The sequence below is a fragment of the Heloderma suspectum genome, chromosome 1, assembly GCF_057233095.1.
Source record: "Heloderma suspectum isolate Gila_16-S chromosome 1, 16-S_ref, whole genome shotgun sequence".
Lineage (NCBI taxonomy): Eukaryota > Metazoa > Chordata > Lepidosauria > Squamata > Helodermatidae > Heloderma > Heloderma suspectum.
The window spans coordinates 32,717,904-32,738,878 of NC_139458.1; the positions used below are offsets into that span (position 1 = coordinate 32,717,904).

A 20,975-nucleotide genomic window follows, 5' to 3' on the forward strand; every position below is an offset into this window, starting at 1 on the left:
ACAGGGTTTGTCCACGTAGAAAGGATAAACCCTGTCCTTTTGCCAAAACATAAAAAGATTCTAAGTTCATTTCCCCACGTAAGTCAATGGGGAGGGATATGAAGCCGCAGGTTTTCTGAAGCAAGGTTCAGATTCAGTCCTGAGCTGAAGTGTGTGTCTTCCAAAGTGATTTCGTGGGGTGGGGGCGGCAGGCATTTTCGTGGGGTGGGGGCGGCAGGCACTTTCGTGGGGTGGGGGCGGCAGGCACTTCGTCCCGTGCACCTTTCATGGGTTGGGGGGGCGGGGGCTTCGTTCCGTGACAGTTTTTGGGGGGCCGAATGCACTGGCATTCGGCCTCACCGAGATCCGTCGTGGAATTCTCTGCCATCCCTACTTTATATATGCTTTATACATGGACACATGCCCTATAGAAATGAACAATAATAATTGCATCACCTTATTGGTAGGCGTATTTATCGTGTTCAACTACTCTACAAGAAAAGGGTTGTATCCAAAGTGCCTGTCAAATAAATTCCACTCTCGAGATGCGCGCGCTGGATGAACAGGAAGAGAAGATTTTCACCAAGAGCATTGCTACAAGAAGCTTTTATTGCACACTCGTGATTGGTCACTCATGGAAGTTTATGGGCCCTTTACATGATGTCGTCAACCTCCGGGACATCTCCCGCACTTTCTGACCTTTATCCCACTTTTTAAAATATCAGAGATAACCCCGATAAGGAACGTTACTCCGATATATTGGCTCCGTGTAATTGTGCAGTTCTGCTATAACCACAGAGCCATCTAGGGGCTGTAAAATGAAACATATAGAATTTGCTGAGAAAGGAATTCCCCAATTCAAAGAAAGTGTCCACCCATGTAAAGGACCCTATCTTAATTCCGCAAAGAATCTGGAAGCAGAAGCCCTGGTAAGGATGAGGGTTTTAGCCTCGTATGATGAAGCTCCAAGTCTTCCTTCACCCTGCAGCCCACTGTACCCTCTGAAAAGCTGCTGGGCGGGGGGGGGGGGAGACTCTCCAGAACAATCTGGATGGTGAGGAGGGCTGTAGGGGAAAGGAAGAATGGGTGAAAATCACTCACACCCATTTTCCTCCAGGGGAAGCTTCTGCTGGATCTCAGTCCCTTCCATGAATGGAAGGAGCCCTTCCATTCACAGAAGATATATTCTAGATCCAAACCTAGGGCTGCATTCCTATACCCACTTACATGGGAGAAAGACTCACTGAAGTCAAAGCAAATTTACTTCTGAGTAAACATATATAGCATTGCACTGTAAGTAAATAGCTTGTAAAACAGGGCTTGGCTAATAAAATTAGCTTTGCTGTTTTAAATCTGTATTTTAAACTCCTGCACTGCTGCTAGGATTTATTGTGGTTGTATTGTTATATTCTGGCTTTAATGTTCTATATATTTTAAATTGTTTTATTAGGTGACGTTGGGTTTTAATTTTTGTGAACCGCCCAGAGAGCTTCGGCTGTTGGGCGGTATAGAACTGAAATAAATAAATAAATAAATAAATAATAAAAATAAAATAAAATAAAATAAAATGACAGAATGTGCCAAGCCCCTGAGAGGGGCATCAGTAATATGGCAGTTACAGGGTAGGATTTCTGGAGACATAAATGATGTAGCAAGCAGAACACAGGAAGCTGCCTTATACTGAGTCAAACCCGGGGTCCATCTAGTCCAGTATTGTCAACACTGAGTGGCAGCAGCGGCTCTCCAGGGTTTCAGGCAGGATTGTTTCCTCGCCCTGCCTGGAGAAGCCGGGGATCGAACCTGGACCTTCTGCATGCAACACATGTGCTCTACCACACTGAGCTATGGCCCTCCATAGAGTGCAGCAGTTCTCTAACGATATGTAAAAGACATGGCTCTTGTTTGGACCCCTGAAAGCTGGAGGGAAGTCAGCATCACACAATCCATTTCCTTGTTTCTTTCTCCCAGCCTGTTGCAGTCTGAGAAATCTCAGAGCCAAGAGAAAGGAAGGCTAGTAAAGAAATTTCATTGGACGTGGCATTTTGAGTTTTGCTACTGTGTCAGAGAAAATGGTCATTTATAGAGAGACCATCCCTGGCCTCATCCTTTCCAGATGTTTTTGAATACAACTTCTATCACTGGTCATGCTCCTAGCCAGCAAGACCAATGGTCAGGGATAATGGGACTTGTGGTGCAAAACATCTGGAGGGCACCAGACTGGGGAAGGCTGGTATAGAGGGGAAGTCAGTTTAGGGTGCAATCCTATGCACGTTTACACAGCAATAAGTCCAACAACTCCCAGCATTAGCTAGCTGGGGAACGCTGGGAGTTGTAAGACTTATTGCTGTCTAAACATGCATAGGGTTGCACCCTCAATACACAAAAAAGCCATAACATGAAATTGCACTAATTTGAAACTAAGAGCTTGAGATCATAGGGACTATTATTTATTTAAAACCTGAGCCCTTATTGATCGACTGTTGATACCACTGCTCAAAGGGCATAGTCAAGCTACAAATGCATTGCATCATATTTTGCTCTGACTTGCTTTGATCGTCCCTATTTGCTCTGCTTAATGGTTAATAATGAATACTGGGTACAAGTCTGGTATATAAATTACAAACCAAAGAGGACCATAGTTCAGTAAAGTGCCATAAGATTCTTTTGAAGATCAGTAAGTATGATATACATTTTTTTTTCTCTTGGATAGTGCAGTCCTTTATGTAAATCCCATTGAGTTCAGTCAGGCTTACTCCCGAGTAAATGGGTACAGACTTGCAGCCTAAGTCTACCGTCGCTCATGCTTTGTGCTGAATACAGGCATTTATCCACTCCCTTTTGTGAGTTAAAATCCACAAGACAAAGGGTGGTATCCAATTAACTCCTCCCGCCTCTGGAACAACCTCTGTAAGCAGAACGGGGAGGAGGCAATTCCCCTGCAGCATGCAGCCCCCTCACACCCTCAAAATCTGCTCTGGGGAAGATTGGGGGGAACAAGCAGCTGCAGTGGGAGGAGAGGATGGGGAAAGTCAACTCTTGTTTTTTACAAGACTATTCTATATTACAACTATTGTATTTTAATGTTTTAACTTCTGTAAACCACCCAGAGAGCTTCAGCTATGAGACGATATAGAAAGGTAAATAATAATAATAATAACAACAACAACAACAACAACAACTCACACAATGTTGGATTCACCCTGGGTCAATCTGAAGGTATTGCTTAGTTAAATCATATTAATCAGTTAGACTGGGTGCATGTTTTTATTCTGAACAAGGTCAAATTTCAGGTCTAGGATAGGATCTGAGAGCGTAGTTGCACTCTTCATCACTGAACTGGAGACTCAGAATTCCCACAACTGGTACAGTCCAGGGGCAGCATCCAAGCAGGATGTTCCGCAAGCAGGGCCCAAAGCCAATTCCGTTCTGAAAGCGGGGCCCACAGCCAATTCCGTTCTGCAAGTGGGGCCCACAGCCAATTCCATTCTGCAAGTGGGGCCCACAGCCGATTCCGTCCACAAGCAGGGCCCACAGCTTGCGCAATGGGGATTTAGCGTTCCCTATAGGAAGCCTCCAAATGAGCAGAAATGCTCATTTCTGGACCAGGACAGGTCAACGGAGTTCTCTTATGCACATTCTGCCGACTTTCCCTATTCAAGCATTTTTGCTCATTTCCGGTTTCTAGAGGAAGCGCTAAATCCCCATTTCAAAAGTCCTGGGCACTGCTTGTGGAACGGAATTGGGGGCGCCCCCTCCCCTTGAGCAATGGCCCACATGGATACTGCTGCCCCAGGAGAGCCGAGTGCCAACTGTGCACCATAAGTCCCCCTATAGCCAGGGCAGAGGTTGCATTTCTTTTCTGCTATGCAAAAAGACAGCATACCAGGGCAGACTTCCTAAATACGTCCTTAGTAGCACCATCAAAGAATGTGAAATATTTATTTGGTCCCATGCCTAAAAATTTGACATTGCTGGTGGTGCATTTCTGTTTCCATTAAAGTTAATGGCAGATCTTCAACAATGTACTAACACAACAGGGATATATACCCAACAGTTTGGGGGGTTTGGAGGGAGCAATCCTATGGGGATAGGTGGCTGCCTATGAATTTGGACGCGGGCACCTATCCCTGAATTTGCAGCTAGACTGCCATTTCAGCTGTCTAGCCACAGCACTTGGGGGGGGGGCCCCTCTGGACAATGCATAGGAAGCATTGTACCAGCCCCTCCCCACCCCCAGGAATGCCCCCTTTCCTCCTGCTCCATACTACTGTTACAAGCACAGAGCCTGGGATGATCTATGCCGTCTATGAGGCAGCAGGGTCAGGGTCAGGGATGCAGTTTTCTGGGAACCAACTAATCCTATGGCCATCCAGCTGCTGTCTAGCAGCCATAGGATTGCACCCTTAGTTTTTGTTTTCTTGCTAGTGTTAAGAATTTGAAAAAAAAATACAATACCAAGATTGCTTGAAGGGCAGTAGGCTAGGCTCTTCATATAAGCATCAAAAAGGATATGAAACAGTCTTCCTGAAAGAAGAAAATCTGAAAGATGATTTCAAAATGATATGAAAACTACATTTTTAAGAAAACGGTTTGGGCCAAAATCAATATTAATATTTTAGAGTAAATTCCAAGTTGTGTGCAAATTTGAAAACATTCCAGACAAATATTGTCCCAATGATTGTTGTTTGTTTGTTTTAAAGAGCAATAATAATGCAATTTAGTGAAACTAACTTTTAAAATCCCTTCTTATAATACTCACAGGAAAGCTGATTTTCTGTTGTGTAAATGTATAGATCTAGGGCACAATCCACCATTGTTGCAGTTTTTCTATGTATTTCTGGATTGATCCTCTAATGTCTTTTATGGGGACTATTACCAGAAGGATTACAAATCCCAATGAAGTCCATCATCAACCTCTCCTTGTTACTGATTAGTCTTCAAGTCCATTGTCACCACCTCCCAGGACACCATGACTACCAGGATGATAATGAAGATAAAAACCCACCTGAACCTCAGCATCTTCCATTGGCAGAAGAACAGGAGCTCAAGCCCCCAGACTATCATAAGATAGCTCCCAGTAATGCTGACTTTGCATTCAGATTCTTCAGGAACATAGCTTCAGGTGAAGCTGCCAAAAATATTTTCTTCTCTCCCCTCAGCATCTCCACAGCTTTTGCATTGCTGACCTTAGGTGCCAAATCTGAAACCCAGGATGAGATTTACAGAGGACTTGCTTTTAACCTGTTGGAAACTGAGGACAAGGAGATACATGAAGGGTTCCGCCAGCTCATCCATGTACTTAACCGTCCAAATAGCAAAGCACAGGTGAACCTAGGGAATGCCTTGTTTATGGAACAGTCATGGAAATTCCTGCCTACATTTCTGGAGGATGCCAGAACCTTATATGAAGCTGAAGGTTTCTCCACCGACTTCAATGTTTCCAGAGTGGCTCAAAAGCAGATAAATGATTATGTGCAGAACAAAACTCATGGGAAAATAGCCCACGCCCTTGATGAACTCGATCCAGGCACTGTGATGGTTCTTGTGAACTACATCTTCTTCAAAGGTAAGTTGAAGAATAGCTATTAACAAGTGGGACCTGCTACTAGGGATGGATGGATTCACCTCCATCTGGTTTTGCCGGGGATTTGTAGAGCCACCACCACCAACTGCCCCTGCTCGCCATGTGAGCTACTGGAGGACTCAACGAGTGCCCAGCAAGTGCAGCTGCCTGTCCCTTTAGTGAGCTGCCATTTTGCGTAAAAATGGCAGCTCAGGGTTTTCTGGATATGTAATGTTACGTAAATGGGGGCCGTAAAAGAGCCATTTACACAACGTTACAGGTATAAATGGACCGTTCACACCTGGAATGTTGCGTAAATGGCCCTTTTACGGCCACCATTTACATAATATTACATATCCAGAAAATGCCGAGCTGCCATTTTTACACAAAACGGCGGCTCGCTAAAGCGACAGATGGCCTGTGGATGCTCATGGACTGTGCGGGCGTTCAGTGAGCAGGTCTGGTAAGTAGCAGCGGCTAGCAAACAGGGTCCAGGAGGCCGAGGGGGGGGCAGTTCATCAGACTCCACCCCCTTCTTGTATTCCTGCAACATCCCTACCTGCTACAACACAATGCTGCAGTATCTCCACTCCAATAAAGGAGTGTTCTAGTTAAGGCTCCCGCCAGCCTGGAAATGAAGTCTTGCAGGGCTGTTCAGGGAGTTGCAGGAATGGGGAAGGGATAATGGACATTTTCCCCCTCTTCTCCCCCCCATCCTTTCTGTGCTGTATAGGGCTAGAAGGCTGCCAGCCCCAAACCTGAGCGTTTTATAGCCATATGGTGTGACTGAGCATGCACTTCTAGAGTTTAGGAAAAGTCTCTTTTTCTTCCTCCTGAAACATCCCTGTACAGTTAGGGATGTCAGAGAAATCCAGCTGGGGGTGGAGCTTGATGAGCTTTTGTCAGCTCGGCCCCCTAGACTCCGTTCCATGTTCTGCCAGCTGGCCTGACTCGGTGTGTAACAAGTCAGACTGGCTGGTGGAATTTCAGAAAAAAAATGCATTAAAAATTTGCATAAATTTTGGCTGTGAATTGCACACAATTGCATAATTTGAACAAATTCTTGGCATAATTTGTGCAAATTATGCAAATTTGCAGAATTTACTGCACAGCTGAAATTTGAGCAAATTAAGCAAATTACAACCGCAAGTTGTGGAAATTGTGGGGAAATGGCAATTTTAAGGGGGGGAACCAATTAATGACATGCTCTCCCCACTATTACTTTTAAGTTATCAGGGATTTGAGGAGCTGTTTCTCTCTCTCTCTCTCTCTCCACATGCCCTCCATTTTCCACGGATGGTGGTAGTGGTGTTTTCAGCTGTTACACAAACTGTTACACAAACACAACTGCTCTCAGCCATAGACTTAACAGTTAAGCTTTTGGCTGACTTTGGGTTTCTTTATTCCCCACCTCCACTCCACCACACACACACACACACGTATGAGTATATATATATATATATATATATATATCCTCATACAGTAAGCACACAGGTTCTTGTCTAGTAGATTATGCCATTGTTGTTTTTTAAAAGTTCCTTTTCATTTACAAATTTATATACTTCTGTATACCTAAAGAGTTCTCTGAATATATAGAAAGAAACCACTCACTTATTTTCAGGTATCCTCATTTCACTTCCAAAGTGTTAGGCACTCAACCTCCAGGTTTTGCTATTAGAGGGAACATGTGGGACACAATGCTGCAGGGCATTGCCACCCCTTAAGGGGAGTGCTTCTGGTCATGGCTTCAGAGAGCCTGGAACAGCAGCCTTACAGTTTTCTTAGCCCCTGGGGCAGGGGCGTTTCAGGAGTGGGTGAAGAGCTGAAGGCCATTTTTTCCTGCCCCTTCCTCCAAGGCTGTCTCCTGCTGTACTGTATAGGACTAGAGACCACCCAGACCCAAACCTGAGCATTCAATAGTTATATAGCTGGGGGGACAAGACAGTGGGGGGAGAGACCAGTTCTGGAGAATGGGAATGGAGAAAGAAATGCCCTCTTTCTTTTCTTCCTGCTGAAACATCCCAGAGAGAGAGAAAAGTCTTAAAACTCATGGCATGAAGGGCAGGCCCAAACCCTAATTCCCCCCATCTAAGATACTTACTATAAACTTTTCAGGGCTTAAGCAAGTCAGTTCCCTTTCCCCTCTGCCTTCCATTTTCCGTCTTTGGAGGGAAGGAGTTTGTTTTCAATGGATACATGAACATTATGTGTCTCCTCTTCTCGCAGTTCCCAGCTTAACTGATAGATTCATGAGTCTGCCTGACTTCTGGTTTCTTTAGGCTGGTGTCTGCCTGGGGCCTGCCATCTCTTATGGGCTCAACAGCCACTAGCCCTCTATAAGCTCATAGGTTTTGGTCAGGCAGTTTTGTGGTTTCTGAAGAGCATTTTTTGGCCTTTTAATTTACCAAAGTTATACTTCTGCATATCTACAGAGACACCTGAGTATGCAGAAACCACTCCGTTGTTTTTGGGTGGGCCCATTTTCCTTTGAAACTAATAAGATACTTGGCCACCCAAGTTTGCTATCAAGGGAATGATGATAAATATCGAGCAGACCAATACAAAGCACCCAGTGGTGGAGTGGGGAGAAATTCCATGGTGAAGCTACTGTCACTTCCTGTGTCCTGCCAGCTCATTGCACTCAGGTCAGAAGGTGGGGCGGCTTTTTCTATTTTGTTTTTTCTTTTATTTAGTCCTCCCCCACCCTTGCTCCCATTGACCACAATGTCAGGGAATTCACTATGCCAACTCTAGGACTGGTGTAGTTTGGGGGCCAGATTGGGGGTATGTCTGGGGAATGTATGTTTCCAAGCCCAATTCAAGGTGCTCGGTTTGACCTAAAAAGCCTTAGATGGCTTAGGACCACAGTACCTGATGGAATGCCTCTCCCAGCATGAACCAACTCGTACGCTATGCTCTGCATCCAAGGCCCTCCTCTGGGAGCCTCCTCCGAGGAAGGCTCAGGGGGCAGCAACAAGGGTGGTGGCCCCCCATTTATGGAATGATCTCCCTGATGAGGGCTGCCTGGCGCCAACATTGTCATCTTTTCTGTGCTTAGGTTAAAGCTGCCCTGTTCTCTCAAGCATTTGGCAGCATACAATGAGTCTTTTGATCAGGTCCTGGATGGTCTCTGACACATCATTTTACATTGTTTTAAATATATGTTGTTGTTGTTGTGTTTGCTATCAATTTTATGTCCTTATGTGAATGGTTTTATAGTTTATATAATGTATTTTAATGGTTTTAATTTTTGTGAACCGCCCAGAGAGCTTTGGCTATAGGGTGGTATAGGAATATAAGAAAGGAAAGGAAAGGAATAACAGGGCTTAGCACCCTGAGAATCCAGTCTCCCAAAATATATCCTGTTTTTGCTCTGTGAAACAACTGCTAGGGCAGCAACTGCAGTAGAGCTTTTCATAGTAAATATTTACGTAGGCTAAAATGGTGAATCAAAAAGGGACGCAAATAGCGCCCACTACGCTATTTGCGTTCCCCTTTATTTTCGCCGTCATAGTTTACATAAATATTTACGTAGACTAAGATGGCCAAAAATAAGGAATGCAAATGGCGGCGGCCGTAGCCACCGCCATTTGCGTACGCGGTGTTTTTTGTTTTTTATTTTTACCCAGAGCCTTCCGCGGCCGGAAATCCGGCTGCGGACGGCTCTGGCCTGGGCCTGGCCGGCTGCTCCGCAGAGCTGCCGCGGAGCACAGCCAGCCGTGGAGGATTCCGGGGGGGAGGAATGGATCGCCTCCCCCCCGTCGAGGATTCCGGGGGGAGGGACAGAACACCTCCCCCCCCACCATCAACATAATCCGCAGAAAGGTAAGTGACTTTCGTACATCCCTACTTGTCATGCTGTGGATATGCCACTCTACCAGTGGGGCTCCCTCTCTGTTGGTGGAGTAGCAGTTCTGCTGCATTCCACGGTGCCTCACCAATCTTCCCCAGAGTTCTGATAAATATTCATTTATTTAAACTATTCCGGGATAACTTATTATACCTTATAGAGAGAAAGTAATTGGCCCTACACAAGTAAATAACCAGATGCCCACTTATGCCAAAATTATCAGCGGTAAACAAGGAGGCAGTAGTGGTCTGAAATATGAATGCATATCGTTGGGGTTTGGAGAAGAATATAGCTCCAATAATATTGCAACCTCCCATGGAATACTGAACTTAATTTAAAAAACAAAACAAAACAGGGCAAATTGCCAGTCATCATGGAGAGAAAAAAAACACCTGTGAAGAGAGATTTAACTTAGTGTTTAGCTCCAGATTACAGAGGGCCATGGGGGAAAAGATCCTTTTGGTAGAAGGAAAGTTGTATCTCTCTACTCACTGGATGTTTCAGCCTCTGTCTCATGTTTTGCCCACTGGTATTTTTTGCTATTCTGTGTTCTGAGGCAGAAATGGCCTCCACGGGCCATATATTTAATTAGGGTTTTTAGCACACAAGGCCAGGCCTCTTACATTTGCTGTACTTTCATGATTAAATACTCCAAAATCCACAGTTGGTCAAGACCTTTATTAGGACCAGCTGAAATGTTACAGTGTGGCAGAGATTGCAGACTAAAATAATTAGTCACCCATTTTTAAAATTATAAAGTCTGACTGTGTTTCATCCAATGCTGGAAACAGGGCTGAGCAAGAGCTGGACCGTATGCTTTCAAAAATAGGGGTTGGCCCCTTCTTCTGTGTCTCAGAACCCTAAGTGAAATCTGATACCTGCGGCATCTAGAAGTGAGTTAAATCCAACATCATGCTAATGGAAGTCCCCCTGCAGCCCTCCAGGCCACAGAAAAATCTGCTTCCGAAAGTTTCCCAACCCTCCAGAGCAGATTTTGAGGGTGTGTGAAGAATTCCAGAGGAGAGGCGGAATCACCACACCCCCAGTCCTGCTGATGGAACAGCTCGCATCGGTGAAATGACACCAGTGGATACAACCCAGAGGTTGAGAGGGCAGTCCTATGGGGTGGCTGTAAGCCCCCAAACTCTCAGGCATACAGCCGTCCAATGCAAAGCGGGAGGATCGGCGGAGGCAATCTTTGCCTCTGTGCTCCTCCTGTTCTGCATTTCAACTAGCTGGGGGGGGGGGAGTTGCCTGTCTAGCTGAGGCATCAGGGAATAGGTGGAAAGGAGGCTGGGGAGGCCAGGGCATTCCTCATAAGCTGGCCTCCCCAGTCCCCTTCCTTCCCCACCCACAGGAACAACCCCTTTACCTTCATTTCATTAATTTTGTGTATTATATTTCTATACTGCCCCATAGCCGAAACTCTCTGGGCAGTTCACAAAAATTTAAAAACATTAAAATACGTTATATAAAATATAAAACCATTCACATAATAACATAGATCAAATAACACAGAGAACAACAACATATACCTAAAACGAAAACGATCAGCCAGAGACAATCAACCTTCCCTCTGAGGTTGGTTTTGTGACCTCGGAGAGGCAGTTGGCATGGTTCTCTCCACACCAGATATGGGGGGCGGGGGCAGGGAGCTTGGACTCCTGGGTCCGAGGTTGGAGTGCTGACTCAGACCTCAGATCCAGGAATCCAAACTATCCTATGATCCTCCAGATGCTGTCTATGGGTCATAAGATTGCTCTTTAATTCATTCAGTCTGTAATTGTCATCGAGAGTGGATCTAAAATGCAAACTTCATGGCCACAGGAGCTGGCCAATTTTTGTCCTTTTTTTGTTTCTCTCCCCACCTCCACCCCCAAGCTTTTTGTACCATCTAGCTTGATTAAGAGTGCTGAAGACCTTAAACCATTCCTCACTGTTTTGTGACATGTGATATGTCACAAAAAATATTTCCCCAGCTGTGATTCCCCCCGCCCCCCGGTGGGCCAGCATGAGTATCTTTGCTTTTTATGATTAAATACATAGCTGTTGTGTACAACATTGCCTTTTGAGGAATTAAATATTCACGCTACTCTGTTACCTAATCTTTTTCTTCCAAGCTCACTGGGAAAAACCTTTTGATACTCAATTTATCAGGGAAAAAGACTTCTTTGTGGATGCAAACACTACTGTGAAAGTCAACATGATGCATCGAAATGGCTACTACAAGTTTCTCCATGATGAAGATCTCTCTAGCTGGGTGTTGGAAGTTCCCTACAAAGGTGATGCTACAGCATTCTTCGTTCTGCCAGATGAAGGAAAACTGGAGCATGTGGAGAGTACTTTGGAGAAAGAAAGTCTGTCTAAGTGGATAACATCCTTCAGACATGAGTAAGCCTGTTCTCTGTGCTATTTTGAAATGTTCCTCCTGTTAAATTATTATGTAGTATAGTATAAATAAGAGCCTCGTGTGGTGCAGAGTGGTAGGCGGCAGTATTGCAACCGAAACTCTCCCCACGACCTGAGTTTGATCCCAGCGGAAGCTGGGTCCCGGGTAGCCAGCTCAGGTAGCTATACAGTTACAATATATGCCACTTAGCCAAATTCTTTTACAGTTATAGTTGAAATAATGATGCAGTGCAGATATTATACCAAATCATGGTTTGCACTAACCATAGTTTTAAAATCTAGTCATGGTTTAGTGTGGCGCAGAGTGGTAGGTGGCAGTATTGCAACCAAAACTCTCCCCACGACCTGAGTTCGATCCCAGCAGAAGCTGGGTCTCGGGTAGCCGGCTCAGGTCGACTCAGCCTTCCATCCTTCCGAGGTCGGTAAAATGAGTACCCAGCTTGCTGGGGGAAAGGTAGTCACGACTGGGGAAGGCAATGGCAAACCACCCCGCTATAGTCTGCCATGAAAACGCCAGCGAAAGCAGCGTCCCTCTAGGGGTCAGTAATGACCCGGTGCTTGCACAGGAGGAAACTTTCCTTTCATAGTATAAATAGAATGCATTTGTCTTAAAACAAAACCTGATAGATTTTGAAATTATTGTATGATGCATATTAATAGCTGCCCCGCCCACTGCCTATAGTAATCGGGAGAAAGTTTAGGGGATCTTTTATATTACTTTGTTAGATACCTCAATAGTCTGTGGCTCCATAGGCCACAGGTGCCCTCTGGCCTTATGTGCAGTCCCCATCTCATCCTGCCCTTGAATTTGCTGTGGACAACCTGCATACCCCTCATTTTGAAGCTAAATTTGGCCTTTTAGGGCCGTTGGGGTTTGCCACCAAAATTTGGGGACAAACTGGTGAATGCTTGGCTACCGCCACTGCTGAAAACCAGCAACACATAGTGGTAGCGCAGCCCCCAGGTGATTCCAGGGGATTGAAATTGGTCCCCGGTGCCCCCGAAGTTGCCCACCTATGCTTTAAGGACTGAACTAGATGTGACATTAAATGTGTGTAAGCATTTGACATGCATGTTTAAAATCTTTTAAATTGCAGCCAGGCTCTGGTTGGTGTATTGGATCTTGGGATTCTAGTTAAAAAAAACAAAAAAAACAAAGTAGAGCCCACAAGCCTGACACTGCCCTCCCAATTTATGTATGTAGACAAGCAAACTACCCACCTCACACACCACAACGCATAGACACCAGAGGATGCAGGAGGAGGGCCAGAGAACATGGCCCAGCTCTCTCCCCCCGTGCAGTTTTGATCACATGAGGGGTATGCCTGAGGATTATGTTACATGTGATGTTATTTGCACAGCGGGTGACTGAGGCTTATCTCTTTGTTTTTACTCTAGGCTAAGTGTGTGTGGCCCCAGTTCAGATCAGGTCTACCGTGCACCGAGGGTTAAACCTCCTCCCTCACTGTTTACTTCACAAAATTTGCACACACACACATATACACACACTGTGGTTACATAAAATTTTAAAAGCCTACATTGACACCAATGGAGACTTTTTATTTTTTTTAAACCAGGCCGGGGTGGTGGTGGGGGGAAGGATTTCAGGAAGCAAACAATATGGGGAGAAGGTTTAATCTTCCCTGGTGTACAGTTCCAAATTGTGAACATGGGTGCTTTCTCTAATGTAAAAAAAATATATAAATTCTCACCTACATGTTATGCAATTAATGTAATGTGTAGGTTGACCCTAAATGGAACTTGAGAGGCGCTGCAGATACTGTTTGCTTTATACTTCCTTGTGTGATCTAAAATAATTATGTGTTGCCTTGCCAATCATTTAAGGGAATCGCCTTACCTTTCCCGATGGCACAGAATAAAGGTATTTCTGAATTCTCCTCATCTAAATTTCTTCTCAGATTTTGGTGTTCTGAATTTCCTATTCTAGTTTCTGAAGTGTAACTGATCTATTCGGATTCTCCATTGTTTTATTTAATAATAATAATAATAATAATAATAATAATAGATAATAATAATAATTGATAATAATGTAATAATAATAATATCATCATCATCACCATCTGGTTTTGTTTTTACAGAGTGCTCGGGTTCCATAGTTTCCCACAACTTTCAGTTCATTGGTTTTTCCCTTCCTTCCCCTACATGTTAGCAGTGTTCATCTGGGCATTGACAAAGGACTGCAGTCTTGATTGTACATATGATATGATTATAAAGAGGCTTTTTTGTGCGCTGTGTGTTAGCAGTGCATACACAGACCTGTTCACTAATCAAACAATGCCGCTGATACGACTGTATCTTTTTTTCTGCCTTGTGTTTTAGTCATCTGCAGGAGTGCTTATAAGGAAAGCACTGCTCACAACAAGATGCAGTCATATATGCAATCTTACTAGGGATGTCAGAGAATTCCGCCATGGATCTCGGGGAGGCCAAATGCCAGGACGAGACTTACCTGGGGCGGATCTTCCTGACAGCGGCGGCTCTGGCGGCGGCTCTGGCAGCGGTTCGGCGGCGGCAGCTGCGGCGGCCAGTCTTCCGACCGGCTGCCGCCGCCATTTCCAGTTAAAAAAAAAAAAGTGATAGGCTACGTAAAGATTTACGTAGCCTATCACGGCTAAGTTTTAAAAAAAAAATCGTGATAGGCTATGTAAATGTTTACGTAGCCTATCACAGCTGACTTTAAAAAACAACAACAACAACAACGCGCGTATGCAAATGGTGGCGGCCGTGGCCGCCGCCATTTGTATTCCTTATTTTGGCACGTCTTAGTCTACGTCAAGACTTAGTCTACATCCGCTATGCTATTTGTGTTCCCCTTATTTTCGCCGTCTTACTCTACGTAAATCTTGACGTAGACTAAGACGTGCCAAAATAAGGAATGCAAATGGCGGCGGCCGTGGCCACCGCCATTTGCATACGCGCGTTGTTTTTTTTGTTTTTTTAAGTCAGCCATGATAGGCTACGTAAACATTTACGTAGCCTATCACGGCTGACTGCAGGGACGCAAACGGCGGCGGCTACGGCCGCCACTGTTTGCGTCCCTGCTAGCCAGCGGCCGGATGTCCGTCTGCTGGCAGAGCCGGACGGCGGCTCTGCAGAATCCCTGCAGAGTCGCCAGCCGGCCAGGATTCCGGGGGGGAGGAGGAACGGAGCGCCTCCCCCCCCACCATCAACATAATCCGCGAAAGGTAAGTGCCTTTCATACATCCCTAAATCTTACCTCAAGATTGCTGTTTGGCACAAGGGCACATCAATAATGAAGAGTGGAGGAAAGCTGTAAATGAACTGAAGGAACTTAGGTCTGAGACAAGCTGTGGATGCTCTAATACCAGAATTAATTTTAGAGAAGTTCTTAGTTAATCCAATATTTAGGAGGGATGGAACACAGGGCAGGTCAAACCAGAGGCACAGTAAAATAATGGAGCCATGGAGACATTATCATTCCTTCCTGGGATCCATCTGAATACTCCTGTGAGTGCCTAGTCCTAAAATACCCCCTATATTAATGGCCTGAAGCACAAACTCTGCCAGTGCAGTTTCTTTTATGCTGCTGGATGTTGTCTAAATAGAATGGCATGTTGCCCACCATTTAATGCAGTTGTCCTCAACATCTGTTCGACCTGGCAATTAACTGTAATCGTTCGTAACTTGCTATGTGGGACCCATTTTTTATTTTTTTATATTCCATTTCTCTCCCTCTTGCTTGTCCTTTCTAGCTTAATATCAACAAAAAAAAGTTAATTGCCATTGGTTCGACCAAACTAAGGTGAGGGTGCAAGCTAGAACAGAGTCATGACCCCACAGTAATATTTGGGTTGTTTTTTGTTCTTCTTGACCAGAAATATAGCTCTGTTCATCCCCAAATTTTCCATTTCTGCATCGTATGATGTCAAAGAGCTGTTGCAGAAAATGGGGGTGACTGCTGTCTTTAATGACACTGCTGATCTTTCTGGAATTACTGGAGAACACAGTCTGAAGGTTTCTAAAGTAAGTATGTGAGTGGGTTGATGCTAAATATTTCCTTACTTTTTTCCCTTGAATCAAATACTTTAAAAAAGAGAAAGAAACTTCATGCTTTGTCACCAGGTTTTTTATGAAAGTAGTTGACAAAATTACATAGCCTATCACGGCTATGCCTAGACTAAGGAATGCCTGGAAAAATGTGAAGACATTTGAAAAAGGATCCTATTTTGTTGCTCCTCTCTCCCTTTTTCGGTAGCCACTGTAATATTGTTTTTGATCATTTCTCAGGTTTCATCATTCTCTGGCAGTTAAATGGATGGATAGATCAGTCTATTTTTTGATCCATGTCAGTTTTACATGTGTTCATTCATAAGCCTGTTCCACTCCATTTCCACATCAATCTGCAATTTTTAAAGCAAAAACTCTCATGGAAATTCACATGTAAATATATTTTCATTGTATCCTAAAACAGGCATTTCTGCATGCATTTTGGTACAGTTTTTGAGCTGAGAAATGTACAGCAAGATCTGTAGTATTGCAAAAACTGAAGGATAAGTGTGTTCCAATTCGCATAGTAGCCAGGGAAATGTGAATCAAGCTGATTGATGAAAAACGCAGACCAAATAAAATTGTTGAGCATCACTCGCTAAATGTAGGGATGTCAGAGAATTCTACAACGGATCTCGGTGAGGCCGAATGCCAGTGCATTCGGGGCCCCGAAAACCATCGCGGAACGAAGCCCCCACCCCCCAATCCTCGAAAGACGCACGGGACAAAGTGCCCACCACCACCACCCCACGAAAGGCACGCGAAACGGAGCACTTACCTGCTCCCGTCCGTGCTGCTGTGCGAATGGCGGCCATCCTGCGGCTGCCATTCGCTTCCTCCTTCTTCAGCCATGATAGGCTATGTAAATACTTACGTAGCCTATCACGGCTAATGCAGGGATGCCATTTGCGTTCCTGCGGAGGCTGTGATAGGCTACCTAAGTATTTACGTAGCCTATCATGGCAGGGGGGAAAAAATCCCAGCCTACGCAAATGGCGGCTACCGCCATTTGCGTACGCTGGGGTTTTCCCCTTGCCGTGATAGGCTATGTAAATATTTACGTAGCCTATCACGGCTCACTACAGGGACGCAAATGACGGTGTCTACAACAGCCGCCATTTGCGTCTAGGGATGTCAGAGAATTCCGCCACGGATCTCGGTGATGCCGAATGCCAGTGCATTCGGGCCCCCAAACTCCGTGGTGGAATGGCCTGCTGCCCCCACCGCAGATGCCCCACGGGATGAGACTTAGCTGTGGCGGATCTTCCGGGCAGCAGCAGCTCCGGCAGCGGCAGCTGCAGCGGCTGGTCTTCTAACCGGCTGCCGCCGCCACCATTTCCAGGCTTGTGTAAAAAAAAAAAAATAAAGACGTGATAGGCTACATAAAGATTTACGTAGCCTATCATGGCTAGGTTTAAAAAAAAAAATGACGTGATAGGTAAAAAAAAAAAACGTGTACGCAAATGGCGGCGGCTACGGCCGCCACCATTTGCGTTCCTTCTTTTTACCGTCTTAATCTACATAAATATTTACGTAGACTATGACGGCGAAAATAAAGGGGAATGCAAATAGCGTAGCAGGCGCTATTTGCGTCCCCTTTTGATTCGCCATTTTAACCTACGTAAAGATTTATGTAGGCTAAAACGGTGAATCAAAAAGGGACGCAAATAGTGCCCGCTACACTATTTGCGTTCCCCTTTATTTTCGCCATCATAGTCTATGTAAATATTTACGTAGATTAAGATGGCCAAAAAGAAGGAATGCAAATGGCAGCGGCCGTAGCCGCCACCATTTGCGTACGCAGTTTTTTGTTTGTTTGTTTTTTACCCAGAGCCCTCCGTGGCCGGAAATCCGGCCGCGGACGGCTCTGGCCTGGCTGGGCCTGGCCAGCTGCTCCGCGGAGCTGCCGCAGAGCACAGCCAGCCGTTCGAGGATTCCAGGGGGAGGAATGGAGTGCCTCCCCCCCACCATAAACATAATCCACGAACAGGTAAGTCACTTTCGTACATCCCTATTTGCGGCCCTGCAGGGCTGCCCAGCGGCTGGATGTCCAGCTGCGGGCGGCCGGGGTCAGCTGGCGGCTCTGCGGCTTAGCCGCGGAGCGAAGCCGGCCAGCCAGGATTCCGGGGGAAGGCACGGAGCGCCTCCCCCTACCTGCGGAACCCGGCGGAGCCCAGTAAGCGGGGTTTCGTACACCCCTAGCTAAATGTTGGTGGAAGGTTCATCTTGTCTACAGAACTTTAATTCATGTCCACAATCACAAAGGCAACATGTAGTGCACACTCTCCAATTTTACACATCGCAGTTCCTGAGATGTTCTTTGAGCTGTTATTTATGTATTTAATTGATTGATTGATACCCCACCCTTCAGTGTTAATTAGTGTACCCAGGCTGGCTTATAACAATTCACAGAAATACAAGAACATAAAACAACAATATCCCACCAGTCAACAAACAGTTGACTGCTGGGATAAATCTTCAACATAATCAGATCAATATGGAGTCAAAAGGGATCTTTTCCTATTCCCAGTAACATGGAGGCATTTTATAAGGACTGGTAATGCTGTGGCATTTGGTGTTCTTGTCAGAGAAGGATTGGACCTGCTGCTTCACCTCCACCCAGATATATTTTAGGCTGGACAATTATGATTCTCTAGAATTTCTTTAACACAGAGGACAAACACTCTCTTGGGCTTCTAAATCAATGGAGAAAAGCTCTTGCTCCTTGGTCAAAGGAACAAGAGCCACCAATTACTATTCACAGGCACCAGCAAGGAAAGATCAGCCTGGCCTAAACTGGACATAAAAGCCCAGTTATAGATTACCACTGGCCTTGAAGAACTGATCTTCATCGCCTTCCTTTTCCCTCTACTGCCCTTCCCTCATGTGTCTTGTCTTTTTAGTTTGTAAGCCTGATGGCAGGGCCTGTCTCTTTTATTGATGTGAACCACTTTGGGGGGCAACAATCTTCTGAAAAGTGGGATAAGAATACAAATAAGAAGGAGAAGTAGTAATAGTAGTAGATGATGATGATAGCGTATAGAGTAGCTCCTTCGGGTATTTGTAAGGGGAAGAACCTAAGCATAAGAATAGTTATTATGGCAAGGGTGTCCCTATTTAATGTGTGGAATATTGGAGGGTACTTGTATGACTTGTAGGCAATAAAATGTTGTTCTTTCCCTACAGGCTGTCCACAAAGCATTGCTGGATGTTAATGAGAGTGGCACCGAAGCAGCAGCTGTCACCACGATAGAGATTATGCTACGTTCAGCTCCACTTCATCCTTCACTTGCCATCATATTCAACAAACCTTTCTTGATTATCATTGTTCATAAGCCAACCCACAGTATTCTGTTCATAGGGAAAATTGTGAATCCTACCAAAAAATGAATATTAGAAGAAAAATACATGACAGCCTGTTCAGGTGATTATATATATATATATATATATATATATATATATATATATATATATAATTTCCCCCATTACTTTATAAGTGCAGTTTGATTCGCCTGGCCACGTTAGGGCCATAGCCAGTTGTTTTAGGGGTGAATAAGATGGCTGCAAAGCATTTTTGTAATAAAAATGATGTTAAAACACTGTAATGTCATAGATTAACTTCATGTGCCATCATTTTAAATCTGTAACACATTTCTGCCCTTGAAAGAAGCTCATTCCTTCCCAGGTGAGCTGCTCAATCCCATAAAAATGCCAGTTCCTAAGAAATGATACCCCTACGGAGATAAATGGGTGGGACTCTGACCAAAGGATCAGACTTGATTCTCAGTGTCTCCTATAGATGTTCTATGATACAAAGTAAACAGGATGCAATCAGGAACAAATAAATGTGGTAATAAAGGAAAAGAAAAATGTTACAAGTCAAATAGATAGCTGGGTAAGATATGAAGATGCTGGACCAAAGTACTAAAAATGGGCTATCGGTGTTAATATATGCATGGAAACTACGCCCTCTGACCTTAGCTCTCATTCCAGATGTTTAGGGTGGGATATTGTCCCTCAATAGGAAGATCTGTGAATGAACACACTGCTCCCTCTAAGTGATGGCCGCCAATTTGGATGGCTTTAAAAGGGGCTTAGACAAATTCCTGGAGGAAAAGGCTATCAATGGCTATTAGTCTTGATGGCTATGTGCTACTTCCAGTACCAGAGGCAGTGAGTACACTGGTTGTGGGGAACATGGATGACAGGGTGCTGTTGTGCTTATGCCCTGCTTGTGGGTTCTTAGTCGACAGCTACTTGGCCACTGTGTGAACAAAGTGCTGGTCTGATCCAGCATGGCTCTTCTTATGTTCTTATGATAAGTCTCTTTTTTGTCACAACATCACATTCCAAGACTCTACCCTGGATTATACATTCAAGCTGGGGATGCAATGCAATAGTGTGCTGAAGTAATGGCATGAACACCTTCTATCTGCCATGAAAGATGCTTGTAGCATGAATCAGGTCCTCTGGGCAAGTGCAGAGGTCTGGTTTGTGTGATTCTCCATTGTTCTTTGGTCCATATAGGTGTGAGAGGCCGTGCATAGTGGACATTTGGCTAGCGTCACTCCTCCACCTGAAAGTAATTGCAGCAGTCCCAAAGGAGGTAGGAGCTGGCTGTCATGTGCAGTTAATGAGCCCAACCCACAAAGGGGAAAATTTAAAACTGATCAAGGACAGAAGGAAGGGGGTGGTGGAAGGAGGCGAAGACGAGTCCTGAGTGAGAAGCTGTAGAGCAGACAGGCAAGTTTTGTTTGGAAGACTAATTGAGCTTAGGAGTATATATGAGAAAAGTGTCTCCATGATGAGCCAGCTATCTCTTGTTTAAGACCAAACTGGAAAAATAGTTAGCTTTCTCAAAGAGCTGAGAGAGACTAAACTATCTCTGAGAAGCATTATCTTTAATAGCTTATCACAATGGGCAAGACGTGTAGTTTGTCGGAGGTTGTCAGGACTGATTCTGAGTGTATGGAGATAGCAGTTCAGATTCAGAAGGGGAGCAGCCAGAACAAGGGGGCGCATCTTCCCGAGTGAGTTCAGATATGGATAGGCATGCTTCTCAGGATGCTAACACCAAGATGGCTGGGCCTGAAGCCCTCCCACCACTAACTTTCCCTCCTCTGTGAGAACCCAGGAGGAGGAGGG

The 20,975-nt window shown here is 44.9% G+C and overlaps 1 protein-coding gene across 2 annotated transcripts; it reads left to right on the top strand.

The window, feature by feature from the left end:
• Window positions 1-2,616: 2,616 nt before the first annotated feature.
• LOC146357078 (alpha-1-antitrypsin-like) lies at window positions 2,617-19,227 on the top strand. 2 transcript variants are annotated; one of them, XM_084839952.1, is made up of 5 exons: window positions 2,617-2,653; window positions 4,741-5,545; window positions 11,513-11,783; window positions 15,659-15,806; window positions 19,017-19,227. In XM_084839952.1, the coding sequence occupies exons 2-5, from the start codon at window positions 4,876-4,878 to the stop codon at window positions 19,218-19,220; spliced, it is 1,293 nt and encodes a 430-aa protein (XP_084696078.1). In that variant the 5' UTR covers window positions 2,617-2,653; window positions 4,741-4,875; the 3' UTR covers window positions 19,221-19,227. The 2 variants fall into 2 exon arrangements, with proteins under 2 accessions (XP_084696078.1, XP_084696068.1); XM_084839942.1 differs by having other exon boundaries at window positions 4,859-5,545.
• Window positions 19,228-20,975: the final 1,748 nt, after the last annotated feature.